General features: G+C 39.1%; 2 protein-coding genes across 2 annotated transcripts; one reads left to right on the forward strand and one right to left on the reverse strand.

Moving 5' to 3' along the window:
- Positions 1 to 1,456: 1,456 nt before the first annotated feature.
- On the forward strand, positions 1,457 to 15,225 carry LOC140063795 (uncharacterized). Its single transcript, XM_072110181.1, has 5 exons — positions 1,457 to 1,553; positions 4,681 to 6,377; positions 10,962 to 11,037; positions 11,358 to 11,431; positions 14,069 to 15,225. Exons 1-2 carry the CDS (start codon positions 1,551 to 1,553, stop codon positions 5,908 to 5,910), a joined length of 1,233 nt encoding a protein of 410 aa, XP_071966282.1. The 5' UTR covers positions 1,457 to 1,550; the 3' UTR covers positions 5,911 to 6,377; positions 10,962 to 11,037; positions 11,358 to 11,431; positions 14,069 to 15,225.
- On the reverse strand, positions 10,820 to 14,411 carry LOC140039350 (uncharacterized). The gene is made up of 5 exons (XM_072084957.1): positions 14,338 to 14,411; positions 14,042 to 14,247; positions 13,816 to 13,959; positions 11,978 to 12,185; positions 10,820 to 11,818 (listed from the first exon to the last, which is right to left on the reverse strand). The coding sequence occupies exons 1-5, from the start codon at positions 14,363 to 14,365 to the stop codon at positions 11,664 to 11,666; spliced, it is 741 nt and encodes a 246-aa protein (XP_071941058.1). The 5' UTR covers positions 14,366 to 14,411; the 3' UTR covers positions 10,820 to 11,663.
- Positions 15,226 to 16,012: the final 787 nt, after the last annotated feature.

Below are 16,012 nucleotides of genomic sequence, written 5' to 3' on the forward strand. Positions count from 1 at the left end.
CAGAGAAGTAAATAATTGAAATCATGAATAAGAATAAGAAACAAAGCCTTATGACGCTGTGAGATGTTTTTCACAATTAATCACATGGTTCTTCAAGGCGGGCATTTAATCATAAATTAACCCAATTTCGCACCTTATTTATGTAGCTGACGCGATTAGAAATGTAAGTAAATGTGTTTTTGTATATCTTTTTAAAACCTAATTTTCATAGAAAACCCTTAGTAATTAAATAAATCTCAAGACTATTTGGTTACCAATACATTTATTGAGCAATACTATTGTAGCCAATGAACAAAAGGTGAAGAGACTTTAAATTCAATAGATATGCCTATATCAATATATACACTCCATACGCTAGCCTATATTGAAAATATTCTTTTTTCCAAACCAATAATTAGTAAAAACTAACCTTGACAGTTTCGCTGTCCTGATCGGACAGCTTCTTCAGAAATAATGACGATCTATCATCAAACAGACTGACTGACTGACTGACTGACTGACTGGTTTGGAAAAAAGAATATTTTCCTTGGGTATAGTGTATTAATAAAGCCTACAATATAAATTTAATACAGTAGGTAGCATATAGGCCTATAGACTGATGTACAGTAAATTCAACTAACCGAGTGATTAAAATAAAGAACAATATTGAGAAAGAAAATTTAAGACATTATATAATACATAGATTGTTATTTTATAGTTTTTTCCTAAACTACTGTCTATTATTAATTAAACCTAGGCCCCTCCCCCATCCCCTTCAGGTAGTCGACACCTTAGAGTACGCTGACCCCGTGACCTACTTTTTACTGAATACGCCGCTGGTGAAGGCCTAGCTAGGTCAGTCACCGCGATGTCTTTGATAAACCCTATATCTACCGTGAAACACTAACTTATAAACCTGTGAATTACAGGATTTAGGAAAAAACGACATTTTATTTTAAAGATAATAAATCAGTTAAATACCTATAGAACACTTACACTTTAAATAGAATATAAGAATAGCGGGGGATTTTCTGTATATGAGTTTCTTAGAGCGGTTATTTTTTTTTCGCTTCTGTGTTCGATCGTTCGTTAAGAAGCGCGCGCTAGGCTCTAAAATTCGACTATGTTTACATTATTATTGTGCGTATTTTCTTTTATTATTCCAATTGTAAGTTATATTCTGTGGAATTATGTAATATATTTTATTAAAAAATATAATAATAGTCGTGTTTAGCCTTATATTTAAGACATAATTGATGATCTATGAGCATGATACTACCGCTTCCACATCGATACATTTACGTAGCAAATCTAAAAATAAACAGACCAAATGACGTCATGAAAAGGCTCGCGCTAATAAAAACAATCAAACGCGCTGTAAGAACTTTTCTTCCGTATTGAAACAGTGGTGGGTACGTTTGAGTTCCGGTTGATATACAGGTATGTACTTTCGAAGGAAACGTCTGTTACGCAACGTGATCCTACCAGAACCATCAACCCTTATTGGAACGTCAAGTACGTTTGGGACACTTGAGAAGTCGACTCATTATTATCATATAAAGACTATTATAATGGTGAGTATTTTACGTTGTAGTCTTTTATCGTAGTTAAGGAACTAAACCAAGAGACTAGCAATCTCTTTATTGGCGACGAGGATTAAAATTAAACGCGATATTTTTCTGGCGAAATATGACGCCGAAAATACGCGAATCTGGACGTGCGTTGTTTATATTTACATTCAATGTATCGGCCCTCGCCAATTCATCACCGTCTCGAGGATAAGAACGTGAATGTTTCTTATAAGTTCATGTTCTCTCCGAGAGTTGGGGATGAATAGTAGATTAGGATTTATTATTTTTATTTTTTATATTTAATATTCGACGAATGAACGATTGGCCTATACTAGATGAAACTGTAGTATAAGAATATTATTATTCATGCTCGTGACATGAATTTCATGCTCGTGACATGAATGTTCACGCTCGTGACGTGAATGGGTTTTGTATGTTAACCCGCTGGACTCGTGATTCCAGAACGAAACGACATGGCCCGTGTTTCATGTCCGATTTCGGAAAATATACGATTAGGTTAGGCTAGGAAGTATTAGTTATCATATTAGTGGGCCAGTTGTTTACGTCGTTCCTTCACTGGAAGTCGGCAGTAGTGTTGGAAGAATTTATTTATTTATTTTATTAGTTTATCAGGAACCGCAAAAATAAATAAAAACTTTGCCTTTTTTGAAAAAAAATTTTTTTTTTTTTCATTAGAGGGAAGATGGTTGAGAATGTATTTAAGGTATACTGGTCAATTGTATTAGGGTAGGCCTAGGCCTAGATCCTCCGAGTCTTGGGCGATAGTTTTTCGATATTGTTTCAGATCTCATCCAGGTCTTATTCCATTCGAACAAACTGCCGCGCAGTTCTTGGGCATCATACGATTGGCTAGGCTACAGCAACCAATCAGATCATTGCATTCGCATACTCGCTACCTGAGAGGGTCGTGCAGCGCCGAGCTGTGCATTATCCAGGGGAATGAAAATGCAAGCGATGATGACGCGGTTACGTGCGTACTCTGATTGGTTGAGCAATGAAAGAATTCTATGTACTAATAGTTTCTGATTGGCTATTTACTTTACGGAAACATCCTATTTTTAGAATATTATTTTTAGGATGTGTGGATGTGAGTTTTAGTTATACGCACGCCGGTACGCTGGCGAATGCTCAGAATTCTATTATTACGCGATTATTTACTGTTGGTTTGTAGTTGTTTTAGGTATCAATGAAGTGGACGTTTATTATGATTATGTCTTGTATGTCTTTTCCTTTAATAAATTATTTTTCTGTGTGGTGTCAATTATTATTTATATTTTCGTATCATATAAAAAAAAAAAACAGTTGTATTGTATGTTACTATCTTTCTAAATAATTTGTCTACTTTACTCATTGGTTGCCTGAAATTAATTATGATTCTGATAGTAAAATTAATTAATTCGAGACTCAGTATTTTGAACGAGTACCCTTGTTCATTTGCAGATGTCTACTGAAAGAAACCAAGAAGAGGCGAAGTTCAAAATAAACTTTGCCCAGCACGAAAATGATTTCCCAATTGGATTTTCCTCTCGGGCTATAAAAAATGTTTTCGAATATCGAGAGACCGAAGGAAATATCCGTTGTTGGGAAGAGTTGTTGCAAGCGATCGGAGACGCAACATTAGTTGCGGATCTAGACAGCTATGGCATTAGCTACGTGCTAAATTCGGTGTTTGTTCATAACGAAAAAAGCACTGACTCTGTTAAAAAGAGTAATGCGCCGACATCGGCGAAAATCATAAATGGCAGTGCTGACGAGGTCTTTGAAGGGCCAGATCTTGAGGTTAATCCTAATAATCAGGTGACTTCAAAGAATGCGTCAGTTAGTTTTAACGGGGAGGAGGAGCAGTCAATTCGAGCTACTCCTAACGTTAATTCTGTGTCAAACGTAACCACGGATAGGCGGTTTAATTCCTATTCTAACTACGGTACTCCTAACGGGGATATTCGTAATCGCGACTCTCATTATCCAGACGATGGCATGCGTTTCGATGAACGAGCTGGCGGCGAGTCCAATAGGTTTGCGCCTATGGAACGCGGTCGAGTTCCTTGGCGATCGATAGATCGTCAAGGGGACGCAAGAGATCGAGAGTCCGAACGACGGTATCCTAATCAGGGTCGTAGAATGGGAATGTCGCCACGGGGGTACATCGACGGTAATCGCTATAAACGCTACCCGGACGATGTCGGTCAAGTAAACTGTTGAAAATAAAGAAAACTCACACGACCCCTTATCGGCCTTCATCTAATGGGCAGGTAGAACGCTATAACCTGACCGTAATGAATGCTGTACGGTGTTTCGTCGGAAAACAGCAAAAAGACTGGGACAGATTCTTACCTCAGATAACTAGTGCTGTGAGATCGACGGTTTGTCGTAGTACAAACATGACACCTAATATGATGATGCTAGGCAGGGAAGTCTTAACACCCCCTGATCTAGTGTTTGGCGAAGCAATAGTGAGTAAAGATTCTCTGACTCACGCCCAGTATGCTATTCGGTTGGCGGAGAATATGAAACTCGCCCACCGTTTAGCAAGGACACATCTCAAAGCAATGCAACGCCACAATAAACGGCAATACGATCTTAAGCTACTCGAACGTACTTATATGGCAGGCGATAAGGTTTACGTTCTTGATCAAACTACGATCAAGGGAAAGAACAAAACATTGTGCGCCCCATGGAAAGGACCAGGTGTCATTACTGAGGTGCTGGCTCCGTATGCTTTCCGTGTACGTTTGAAAAATAAAGTATTTGTGATCCATCACGACAAATTGAAGCTTTGCCGTGATCGTACGTTGCCCAACTGGATAATTAAGTTTGACCAAACTGGTACCGCCACGGTAAACAATGGTGCAGATGGGGGTGATGATAACCTCTACTGTATCTGCCGAAAAACGTGGGGGGGGGGGGGGGGACGGTTCATGATCGAATGTGATTATTGTGGTGAGTGGTATCATGGCGCATGTGTCAATATCACTCCGGCGGAGGCGATTGATATCGATCGTTTCAAATGCGCCAATTGTAGGCTTTAGATTAACTAACTCAAGCATTTCGAGGTATTCCTTGTCCTAGTACTATACTAACCTGTGCTTTGCCTCTTAATGTTTTACAGATGGATAACTGCACTACTTCCGATCATGTAACGGTGGAGGAGGAACTGTTCCTACTTCAGGTGGAAGACTTCCCGCCGTTGGGCAAACCAACTGCGACACGGAAGTCTCCACCTTCACCTACTGGATTGGAAGAAGATGATGTGGCGATGGAGGTCGGGGACCTAGATCCGCCAGTAGTTGAGGGCAGAGAGACGCCAGAGGTCTTGGCAGGATCGCCGGAGAGGCCAAAGTCCCCCTCCATTTTTCGTAAAGAGTTGCTTCCCGCCGCGCCAGCCGTGAAGGTATGGCGAACTCCGGGAAGTAAGGAGTCGGACTTTGCGTGCCGAGACGTCCGTCTCGTTGGTACGGCGACCAGTGCTGTTCCACCTAGTGCTGGGGCGGTACCAAAAGTTAAATCTCAGGGAAGGGCCGACAAACAGTCGAAAGACAACAAAAGACCTCATCCTGAAGGCGGTCAGAGGGAATCGGGTAAGCGGTCACGTCGGGCATTCCTGTGTCCAGTGGCAGGATGTGGCCGGGTGCCCGAAAACCCAAAACAACACCTGACGCACCACATACCGCCATTCATGACGGAAACATCGCCGGAGGTATCGTCGACCACCTCATCTCGGCGCTGGAGTTTCATCCAGGAGTTAGTGAAACTCGTTCCGGAGTGCGGCGGGAGTGTCACCAAGGCGGTAGCACTTTTCAACGCCGAGGGGAGAATCCAGCCTGGATTCTTCTTCACCAAATCTCTAAGGAAGATGATGGAGTCGATGGGCGAGGCGGCGGGGCTCGAGATGCCCGAGTCGAACACTCTATCGCCGTTAGTGTCACCGCTGGGTCTGCTCCACACTCGGTGTCTCCTTTTCCTGGTGGCGAGAGCCACTAGGGATAATAAGGGGGCATTTGTGGAGCTGTGCCAGAGGTATGGTAGGCCTACCTCGGCGGAGCCCAGACGCCGTCGATTTCCTAAGCCAACTGGACCACTACGTCAACGGACCGGACCATCATCACGCCAAGCACGGTGGCAACCGAACGTGGAAAACAACATCCATTCACCCACGCCACTGTTATGCCAGTTAAGGCGGGCCGACAGAGTTGCTCTGCGGTCGGCATTCAATGCCAATCGGGAGGTGGTGGAGCGTTTGGCTCAGCCGGGAAGTGGCCAGCTGAGGGCAGCGGCGGTTAGGATGTTGGAGGGATTCTTGGAAAACCTCCACTTCCACGCCCAGTTTGCCTATGAATAGGTTAAAAAAAAAAAAAAAAAAAAAAAAAAAAAAAAATCCAAGACCAAATTAATGAAAATTTATTTAAATTAATTTTAAAATTAATTCCAATTAGTTCATTTTTTTTAACAAAATTCTTATCGGGTTCTTGGTAGTTTCTTTTTCTGGAATTCTATGTATGTATGTTGTGTTATTGTTGTGTTTAAAAAAAAAAAAAAAGAAGAAAAATGAAGTGGAAGAAAAGAAAGAAAGAGCAAGTACGTGTGTAGAAGAACAAGAGGGAAGACAAAAGAAATAAAACAAGGAGGAATGTAGTGCCGCTACACAGATGCTTAAGCGGAGCGCGTCGTTCTAAACACCTGGACGCGCTCCGCCGTGCGTATCTTGGAACGTCAAGTACGTTTGGGACACTTGAGAAGTCGACGACGGAAACTAAACCTATATTATTACTACTCACTCATTATTATCATACAAAGACTATTATAATGGTGAGTATTTTACGTTGTAGTCTTTTATCGTAGTTAAGGAACTAAACCAAGAGACTAGCAATCTCTTTACCACATATTGGTCGAATTGGCGTACTTCGACGACTGTTCCTGTCTTGTCCCATTTAGTTGGATGTGGGCCAGTTTGGTTTTGGACTCGTACCAAATCACCCACAATTAAGGGTGGAAGACGGCGAGTGTGTTGCGTCCAGTACTTTGCAGAATGCATGTGGCGATTCCGAAGTGCCATTTCACGGTCTTCTAAGTGCTCTGCCATGTCGGATGCGGCAAGTATTTGCTTTCAAGAATTGGTATCAGATCCTTAATCGGACGTCCAAAGACACATATAGCGGGAGATGTTTTGGTTATTGGATCCGGTGTGTTCCTGTACTGAAGAATTGCCTGTTGAAATCCATTAGTGTCCAGTTCACCATGGGGGCCTGTGTTATTGGTTATCAAGCGCTTGGCTGTTTTCACTCCTACCTCTGCTCTACAATTAGATTGCGGGAAAGCAACTGATGATAGGCGGTGATGAATGCCCCACGACTTCAGGAATTCCTGAGTATTTCCTGATGTGAATTCAGGTCCTCCGTCTGAAGATAGTTCATCACAGATACCGAAGGTCATAAACACCCGACGGAGCGTGGCTATGAGTCCTTGTGCCCCTTCAGATGCTTTTTCGATTATTGGCCAGTTTGAATATCTATCGACGATGACTAGGTAGCTATTCCCCTTGTGGTGAAAAAAATCTGCAAACAAGCACTGAAATGGGTACCGTGGATACATTGGCGGATAAGGTGGTGCTGCAGGCTGAGACGGTGTCATCCTGTTGCAGTCATTACATCTCTCTCTATAAGCCTGAATTTCCTTTGTAATACCGGGCCAAAAAATTGATGCTTCAGCTCGTGCGATCATTGACGAAACTCCCTGATGTGCAGCATGTAGCGATTTTAGGACATCTTGCCGTAATCGAGGTGGCACAACTATGCGGTCTTTATATAGTATGACACCATCGATGGAACTCAAGTCCTCACGGATCGAAAAGTATTCACGGAGCATACCAGGCAGTTCATGGCGTGAGTGAGGCATACCCAACTCAATTATAGTGAGCAGATTGGCCATGTTGTCGTCGCTATTTGTCTCCAGCTTGACTTTATCCCACGTAATACATTGTAGATCGTCCAACGCCATAGAGCTGAAGGTAAGTAACTGTTGATCGACACTCTCACTGGTTGAGTCAACATCGTCGGTCCGAAGGCAGAATACTGGTGAGGTAGTCTCCATGTTGTTGAGGTTGGTTATACTGGCCTCGTCCGTAAGCACTGGTGTAAGAACATTCTTAGGGCCACATGGGTGTCGAGAGATTGCGTCAGCAGCTCGGTGACGTGCTCCGGGGATATGAATCATTCGAAATCTGTACCGGAGTGTCTTCTCTTTTAGGTTTCGTAGACATCCATTTGGAATGTCCTCCAATGATCTGTCACCAAACATTTTTAATAGAGGCTTATGATCAACTGCAATAGTGAGATCATTAAAGCCTAGGACAAAATAGCGTGCTTTCTCTCAAGTGCATATGTGACAGCCAACGCTTCACCTTCAACTGGAGCATATCGTGATTCGGCTGAGCTTGTAAATCGACTACCAACTAGCGTGATCTTCCAACCTGTACTGCAGCAGAATGGTATGGTAGATGGACATTCGCAATGCTTCTGAAGCAGCCAGAATCCGATACCCGTCTTGGACCAATCTGTAGCAAGACATGTAGGTCGCATATTGTTGAATATTCTAACACCTTCCTCGATCTCACTGACTATAATGAGTTTGGATTCTTCAAATATATGTTGTAGGTTATTGTTCCATTCAAATGGTGTCCCAGGTTTCAACAGTTGTCGAAACGGTATCATTCGATCAGCTACAGAAAAAGCATAGGCAACTTGATTTACCAAACCAAACCAAGATCGTATGTCAGATATATTCTTCGGTATAGGAAATTCCATTATCGCATCCAAGTATTTTTTACATGGACGGACAGATGTTGGTGATATCTGAAATCCGGCAAATTCTACTGTATCTTGTCCAAATGTGAACTTGGATGGGTTCAGTGTTATACCGTTTTTACCGCAAACATCTAGCCATTTCGCTGCATGGAAGAAGCTGTGTTCCAAATTATCTGACCATAGGATGGCATCATCGACACACTTTGTTTTATCCGGAATGTCAGACACAATTTCATCGTACCTTTGTGTATAACCATCACCTGAAGCTATGTAACCTTGTGGTGCGACGCAGTAGCGACACCTTCCCCATGGAGTGATGAAAGTTGTAAAGTGTCGATCTTCCTGCAGTATGGGGATGCTGTGGTAGCCATTCCATGCGTCAAATACAGTTTTCTTTTTATTTGCAGGCACTAAGCGTGCTTGTTGAAACGGTGACTGTGTATGGTGGGTCTCTCGTGTAGCATGTGTATTCAATGACTGTAAATCAACTGTGCGTCTTGGCTTACAATTCTTCTTAGCGCATATGACCATACGATGACACCAAGTGACTGGTTCACCAACTGGAACAGGTTCAATAACCCCAAGTCGGACGTCTTGATCTATGCCAGCCTTAACCGCTTCTCGCCAGTGGAGAGGAACTGGGACTGGAGTGTGATGTGCCACAGGTTTGGCCTCGGGATCAATCATCAACTTCATAGGCTTAACCTTCATAAGAGGCAGTGGTTGGTGTTCGCAGACATTGAAGGTGCTTGATGCATAATACTCTAACAGAAAGTTTTCAAGCCTTTGTCTATTCCCGTCTGTAGCCTCACAGGGCAGTTTGTTTGGCATAGGTGGTGGTGCTTTTCTGAGTGGACACTTGCACGTGATAGTCTCAAGTTCCTGGGCGGAGAGGGTTGTCGTAATCGGCACCGACCTAGACGTTTCACCTATCATTGGGAGACTATACCGAGTGCTATACATGTCGCACGACTAAGGAATATTTTTTCTGAGCTTTCGGTGATATACGTAACTTGTCTAGTTGTGACAGTCTTACCAAGTTTGTCCACACCACTATATCCAAGGATGGCGGCACCAAGTATCGTGATTCCACCCTTATTTGCAGCTTTCATTTTCATCGAGACTGGTAGGAGCTGAGTTACTTTCATCTGCAGCCGACGTAAAATATCAGTACCAGCTAAGCAACTTTGACAACCAGTATCAGCCATGACCAAGGCTTCAATTTTTGGAGTACTTTGTGCGAGGTTATACCCCAGTGCTTGATAGTCCTCTGGTAAGGCTTGTACCATAAATGTGGTGAATGGATGTGGTCCTGCTTTCTTTCGAATCCAAGTGTCATTCAAGCCATCATATATGTGATGGTCAAGAGCAAGAGGCCGAGCAACGACCATATCTGCATGAAATGTTGTACACAACGCTGTGGTACTGTTAGCATCACCTTTCCTTGACGAAGATCGACATACCTGCCTGCGCATTGTTAGCCTGTTGCTTTTGCAGTTGTCGATATGAGCTGCTGGCCGATGCTCCTGTAGTTGTAAGATGAGACGAAGAGCGCTTACCAGCTTCTTTTGCCTCAATATACGAAATGACAGCTTCCAATGTCATATCTTGGTTGCGCTCCCCAAGTAGGTCAAGCTGAATCTCCTGATCTGCCAGGCCACGTACCAAAACATCTTTCACCATCTCATCCGAATAATAGATATCGGTCTGGCAGTTCGTACACTTTACAGTGGATTTGCAAACAGACGACTGTCCACGAACACGTGCAGCAAACGACCGTATAATCTCATCTCGATCTTGACTCATGTCTTGGAGAGTTACACGGCCAACCATGCGATTCTCCTCTCTAACAGCCAACTTTCTCATTCCAGCGAGGATATCTGCTTCGGGCTTTGTAGTTAATACACCTGTGGTTGATCGGATCAGGTCCTTCCTTAGCTGATCATCGCAGCATTCCAGCAGCTGGACGTTTCTTTCCTTTCCAGTGATTTTGGTAGCTTCAGCATACTCATTCCACCTTGACAGGAAGTAGTCCCACTCCTCGCTGGTGCCTGCTGATGATATCGATGGCCGTTTAACCCGTTCAACCTTAGTCTGGTTCGAAGCAGAGTGTGAGCTGGCATGTGCAGTGAGCAGTGCAGCAACTATGGCATCTCCTAGGCCTAGTCTAAATAGGCCCCTGTCAAATGTGTTGTGGGTCACTACTCCCCTACTACTAGGGTAGTATTACTAGGCCTACCCGGTGTAGCTGTGGCTAGTAGTAGGCCTAGTTTTAGTGAGTAGAGAGAATAGTTTAACTGGTCGTGGATGTAAGGGATTTTTATATTTTACAATACAATTACAAGTCACATACAAACAATAAATGTTGATGAGATTCAATTCCAGGCCTAATTCTACTACTGGCTAAGCTTGGAAGCCTAGTTAGTAAACTACAGTAGTACGTAGTAGTAGTAGGCTAGCCTAGTGAAACATTTATTAACCATGCAACAACAAATTTATTTACACTGTAGTAACATTATATTCACATTCCATGTACCAGTCCATATATATTCATAATACATAATGATACAATATAACTATTTTTGTTCAGGCCTAGGCCCTAGTAGTACTGGAAAACGAAGAAATGGTATGCTATTGTTAGAAATGTGAAAAACAATTGGTGTTTGGTAAGTCATTTTTTCTATTAAAAAACACTTTATTGTTTTACAGCACACATTAAATTTAAGTATACTAATATATAAAACCATAACCAATTCTGTCCTTTTTTTTAAATGGCTATTTAATTGCAAAAATGAAAAATATTGATTTTAATAATAATCAACAAATTGAATTGAAATTTATCAAGACATTTTTTGTCTTACATCATACAGTACGGCAAACTATAAAATTGAAAATTTGGAATAAAATACTGTAGTATAATTTGTTTTTAAATGGTTTTTTTTAAATTGTTCTTCACATTTGGGTTTTGAAACTGAACTTGTGAAAGAGGAAGTAAAATTGAATCCAACAGTACCAAGTATGATGAGCGTGTATACCAGATCATCAAATTAAAGCCCTGAGGTAAATTTTATTTTCTTGTTTAATCACATATGTATGTACAATATTTTACACATCCCCATGTTTTCATTCTTTATTCAGTCTTCTGATTTTCTGGATTTCTTGATTGGTATTTGTACCTGCTGTATTTCTGGAGAGGTAAATGTCAGATGGGATTTCATTATAGACATTAGCTGATCAAGATTATTTCTTATACAATGAACTGCCCTTTTCCGTCTGTTGAACTCTGAGTGGATTAATTCTCCACCTTGTTCTGCAAGTAGGCCGATGCCCACCTTCCATCGACGCATAAATGGTACAGAGTGATGCTCCAACATGGGGAGTTTCGGCTGTACCACACACCGGGGGAAATCTTTCTGTATTCTACAGAGAATGACTTTATTGCATGTTCTATATTGAAGAAATTAAAAATTATTAAGAGTTATTCTTATGTATATCTACTGTTATTCTTGATGGTTGCAATACCCCTTTTCATGCTTTTAAACATGATTTTGCACAAAAATCTCATTGTATAATGCACTACTGTATTATTTTTTATTTTGGACTTACCATATGCATCAATTTCAGGATCATCAATGAATCGTGTATGGTTGATGCATGCATGAACTTGACTAAACAGTTTAAATGGTGGCGTAAATGACTGTCTTATCTTCGACAGTTTTGTCGCTAGAATGGTTGTGTGTTTGTCTTTGCAATGATGCATCTGTTGCTTCAATACAATTTCCAATCCATCCATTAACTTGTCTATAATGTTAAACTGAGAAAAGAATGGTATTTTTGAGTGTTGGACAATTTGTGTGCAAGAGAGTTATTCATCTTTATGTCAATTTAATTAGGTTATATGCATGATATGCATATAACCTCTTGATTCTGTCAGAATCTTTATTTATTTCTTTATTTATTTATTTATTTATTTATTTATTCTTTCCTTAGCACTATTTGTCCGTTAATTATCTTGATATCAGTTTCATCTAACTAAGTAAATTTTTCAGAGTATATTCCTTATGGCCAGGAATCGATGTGGTTATGTTTTCACGGTGCGCAATCAAACATTACGCGGTCTACGCGCGATTTAACGAAATCACGTTTGTAATCATATCTTCACAAGCATGAATCACTTTTAAACAAAATTTGGTACTCATAAATTTCAGGTCATATTTCATCATATGGCAATACAATTACGTGCGTAGCGCATATAACGCATGCGTACGCGCGCTTAAAATGTTCAAAATTGTCAGAATTTATTTTCGATGAAATTAGAGTACGTTTCAGGCAATTTTAAGCGTTTAAAAATTGCCATGAGTGCGCAGATTTTTGCACGCGCACTGCGCGTCAAACGTTAATGCGCACTGTTTGTATCCGATTACTGTTGTATAACCTTTCTTTAATAATATCATCATATTTTATTCACTTTTCAACGCGAAACAGCGTTATACGAGCACGTCAAAAGTGACGGGCTACGCACGTGTAAGTTAACAAAATGGTGAAAATATGCTAAATTTTAAAATTAATATATATCGTTAGAATGCTCGGGAACACCTATTTTTTATTTAATTTTCTTGAAGTGTATGTATCATATGTATGATTTATTATGAAATTAGAAGAACAAAAGTTGATTAAGTCATCATTAATGGCATATTAAATTTAACAAAATTAATTTCGACAATCAAACAAATTATAACATTTTCTTAGGCCAAAATAACAAACTTAACGTTAACTTTCTTCCTTAAGAAGTTCATATATTAAAGTTAAAAGTATATAGTTTGACAGTGCATCATTTTTTTTAATTTTTAAAGATGTCATCATAGTAAAACATTATAATTCATTGCGGTATGTAATAATCTATCTGCACCAAAGTGGTTACTGCATAGTAAATACACGGAGGAATCTTTCCATAACTTTTAGTCAGTTGTGTATGGCTCGGTGGTCTTTGCTCGCGTCTATAGCATTCAAGTACCGAGATCGAGTCTCACCTTGGGAAACGAAACAAAATAAGTTTTTTTTTATTATCCGTATTGTTTGTTCAAATTTATTTCTTAGTGTATAGATTATACACATGATTTATAATGAAATCTAGATAAAAATTAACTTATGTCTTTATTATTATGTAACAACAAATGTGGTTTATGACATTATACGCATATGGATCTTTGATCGGATTGTGATACCGGCTATGGTGTTCGCGTTAGCAAGGTCCTATCATATATTATAAATAATTAAAGATTCTGAGAAAATCAATCAATCAATATATCTTTTAAAAATCAATTATCTTTATTTAAATCAATGCATATAACCTATAATTCGTCATAGTGACGAATTAAATCTAGTTTGTAATTAGATATTCATAATTTCTTTAATTAAGAGACTTTGACCATTTTAGTACTTACTTTGCATGCTCTATACACATGATTGCCAACAAAACTTTTCCTGTGATATTGTTGTCGGGGAATTTTGTTTGCTGTTAAAATGTTGTCCATTTCTGTACATAATGATCCGGTTGCATATTTGATTTCTTCATATATAGTAGATTGCTGAAACACAAATACATATTTTGCTTTTAGTGATTATTTCTAATTGAATAGTTTAGTAAACTAAAAAATAAAATTAACTAACCAAGTCTTTAACACTTTGTTCTTTCAGATATATTTTGTTGGTGATTTCAGAAATTTCGTTAGCATCATTGTGCTTCACTAGTGACAGAGAGAGTGTATTTCTCAGTTCATCAAGCTCCTCATTTACAGAACTGATTTTTTGTGTACATGAACTTCGTTTTGATGCTGCTTGCAAAATTGTCTTCTCAAAGTCTGGCAGGTTACTACCTAATGATATTAAGTTAATTTATAGTGATCATGAATTGGAAATTTTTCTGGAAAAATGTCAACATTTTATTAGAAAAAAAAAGTTTTTACCAATCTGAATAGCAGCATCCTGTCTCATATTAAATATGATGAGATCTAAGTTATGGACTTCTTTTTCAAGTTGATCATACATCTTCTTAAAGAGACCTAGCGAGATATGAAGTGCTGGAATTGATACCTAGAAAATATTAATTTTGTAATACATGGAATTATATAATGGAGAATAAAGGTAATACATGTTAATGTTATGATACTAATAATTCTGAAATTACAATTTGGTGAAATAAACATAACAAACAAAAAAAACATAAACAAAATGTACTCACCATTTGGCCCAATCAATCCATATAACCGGCAAAGGAAGTCATAATCCCCAAACACGAACAATCTGATTTTGTGGGTTCTGAAAAAAAATTACTTTTATATATTAGACACAAAATTAACTATCTGTCATGTAAATCATTGGCAAATTACATGATAGTAGTTTATTCTTCTTTATACAGTAGGGTTTAAAAAAATATAAATCATGGTTTGATGATTGCATTAACTTACTGTTGTGTTGTTGGGGAAGTCCACTGACATCCTTCCAACTCCATTATTTCATCTAATATAAGGTCTAGTCCCTTCTCGATATTGACTGTCAAGTCTGGAGCCTCAAAGACAAGTACAACCATTATGTTGTACAAAGCATTTGGTTTCTCCAAACAACAAAGTTGGAGCTCGAATTTCGTTGAATTCCCACCCTTGTCCCCACCAAATTAAAAAAAAATATCACCATCATGGTAGTGCAACGGTTGTTCTGACCTAAATAAATAATTGTATAAGTGAGAAATTTGGCATCTAAAATTGTATAAAGGTTACATAAAGATATAATACAGTACAATTGTTAACCATAATAGAATAATAATGAAATAAAGTTGAACTTACATGTCATACTGATTTAAGTAGTCGAACACCAACTGTTTTATGTTTGTCAACCTAACAACAGGGGGTATTGCTAAACCCTGCAAACCCCCGCAAACCTCCAAAAAAACATAGCAAACCCCATCGAACCAACATAAAAGTGATTGAATCATGTAGTGTACAACGTATATCCATGTAAACAAAATATTACATTTTTACTGTTAACTAATTATTTTTGGGGTGAAACATCATTTTATTGGTCAAAAATGATTGTTAAACCCTGCAAACCTCCCAAAAAATATAGCAAACCCCACTGAACCAACATAAAAGTGATTGAATCATGTAGTGTACAACTCACTAGGTATATCCATGTAAAAAAAATATTAAATCTACTGTTAACTACTTATTTTTGGGGTAAAACATCATTTTTTGGTCAAAAATTATTGCTAATTTTTAACCAAAAAATGATGTTTTATCCCCCAAAAAGTAGTTAACAGTAGAAATTTTATAATTTATATACCCAGTGGGTCGTACACTACATTATTTAATCACTTTTATGTTGGTTCGGTGGGGTTTGCTATAGTTTTTTGGAGGTTTGCGGGGTTTAGCAATCATTTTTGACCAAAAAAATGATGTTTTACCCCAAAAATAAGTTGTTAACAGTAGAACTTTAATTTTTTTTAACATTAATATACACAGTGGGTTGTACACTACATGATTCAATCACTTTTGGCGTTACAACTCTGTTGATCCCCGTAACTTTAACGATCAACAATAAAAAATGTCCGGAAATCATGATATTCTATCCCTCTATCCGCCAAAA

Source organism: Antedon mediterranea, chromosome 1 (genome assembly GCF_964355755.1).
Source record: "Antedon mediterranea chromosome 1, ecAntMedi1.1, whole genome shotgun sequence".
NCBI classification, from domain to species: Eukaryota; Metazoa; Echinodermata; class Crinoidea; order Comatulida; family Antedonidae; genus Antedon; species Antedon mediterranea.

What these genes read in the sequence shown, in the direction of transcription:
- LOC140039350 (XM_072084957.1), bottom strand. Translation starts at nt 14,365, where the DNA reads ATGAGACAGGATGCTGCTATTCAGATTG. An exon ending in GGATGCTGCTATTCAGATTG is followed by an intron (nt 14,248 to 14,337) that starts GTAAAAACTTTT and finishes TAATATCATTAG; the next exon opens with GTAGTAACCTGCCAGACTTT. An exon ending in AACAAAGTGTTAAAGACTTG is followed by an intron (nt 13,960 to 14,041) that starts GTTAGTTAATTT and finishes TTTGTGTTTCAG; the next exon opens with CAATCTACTATATATGAAGA.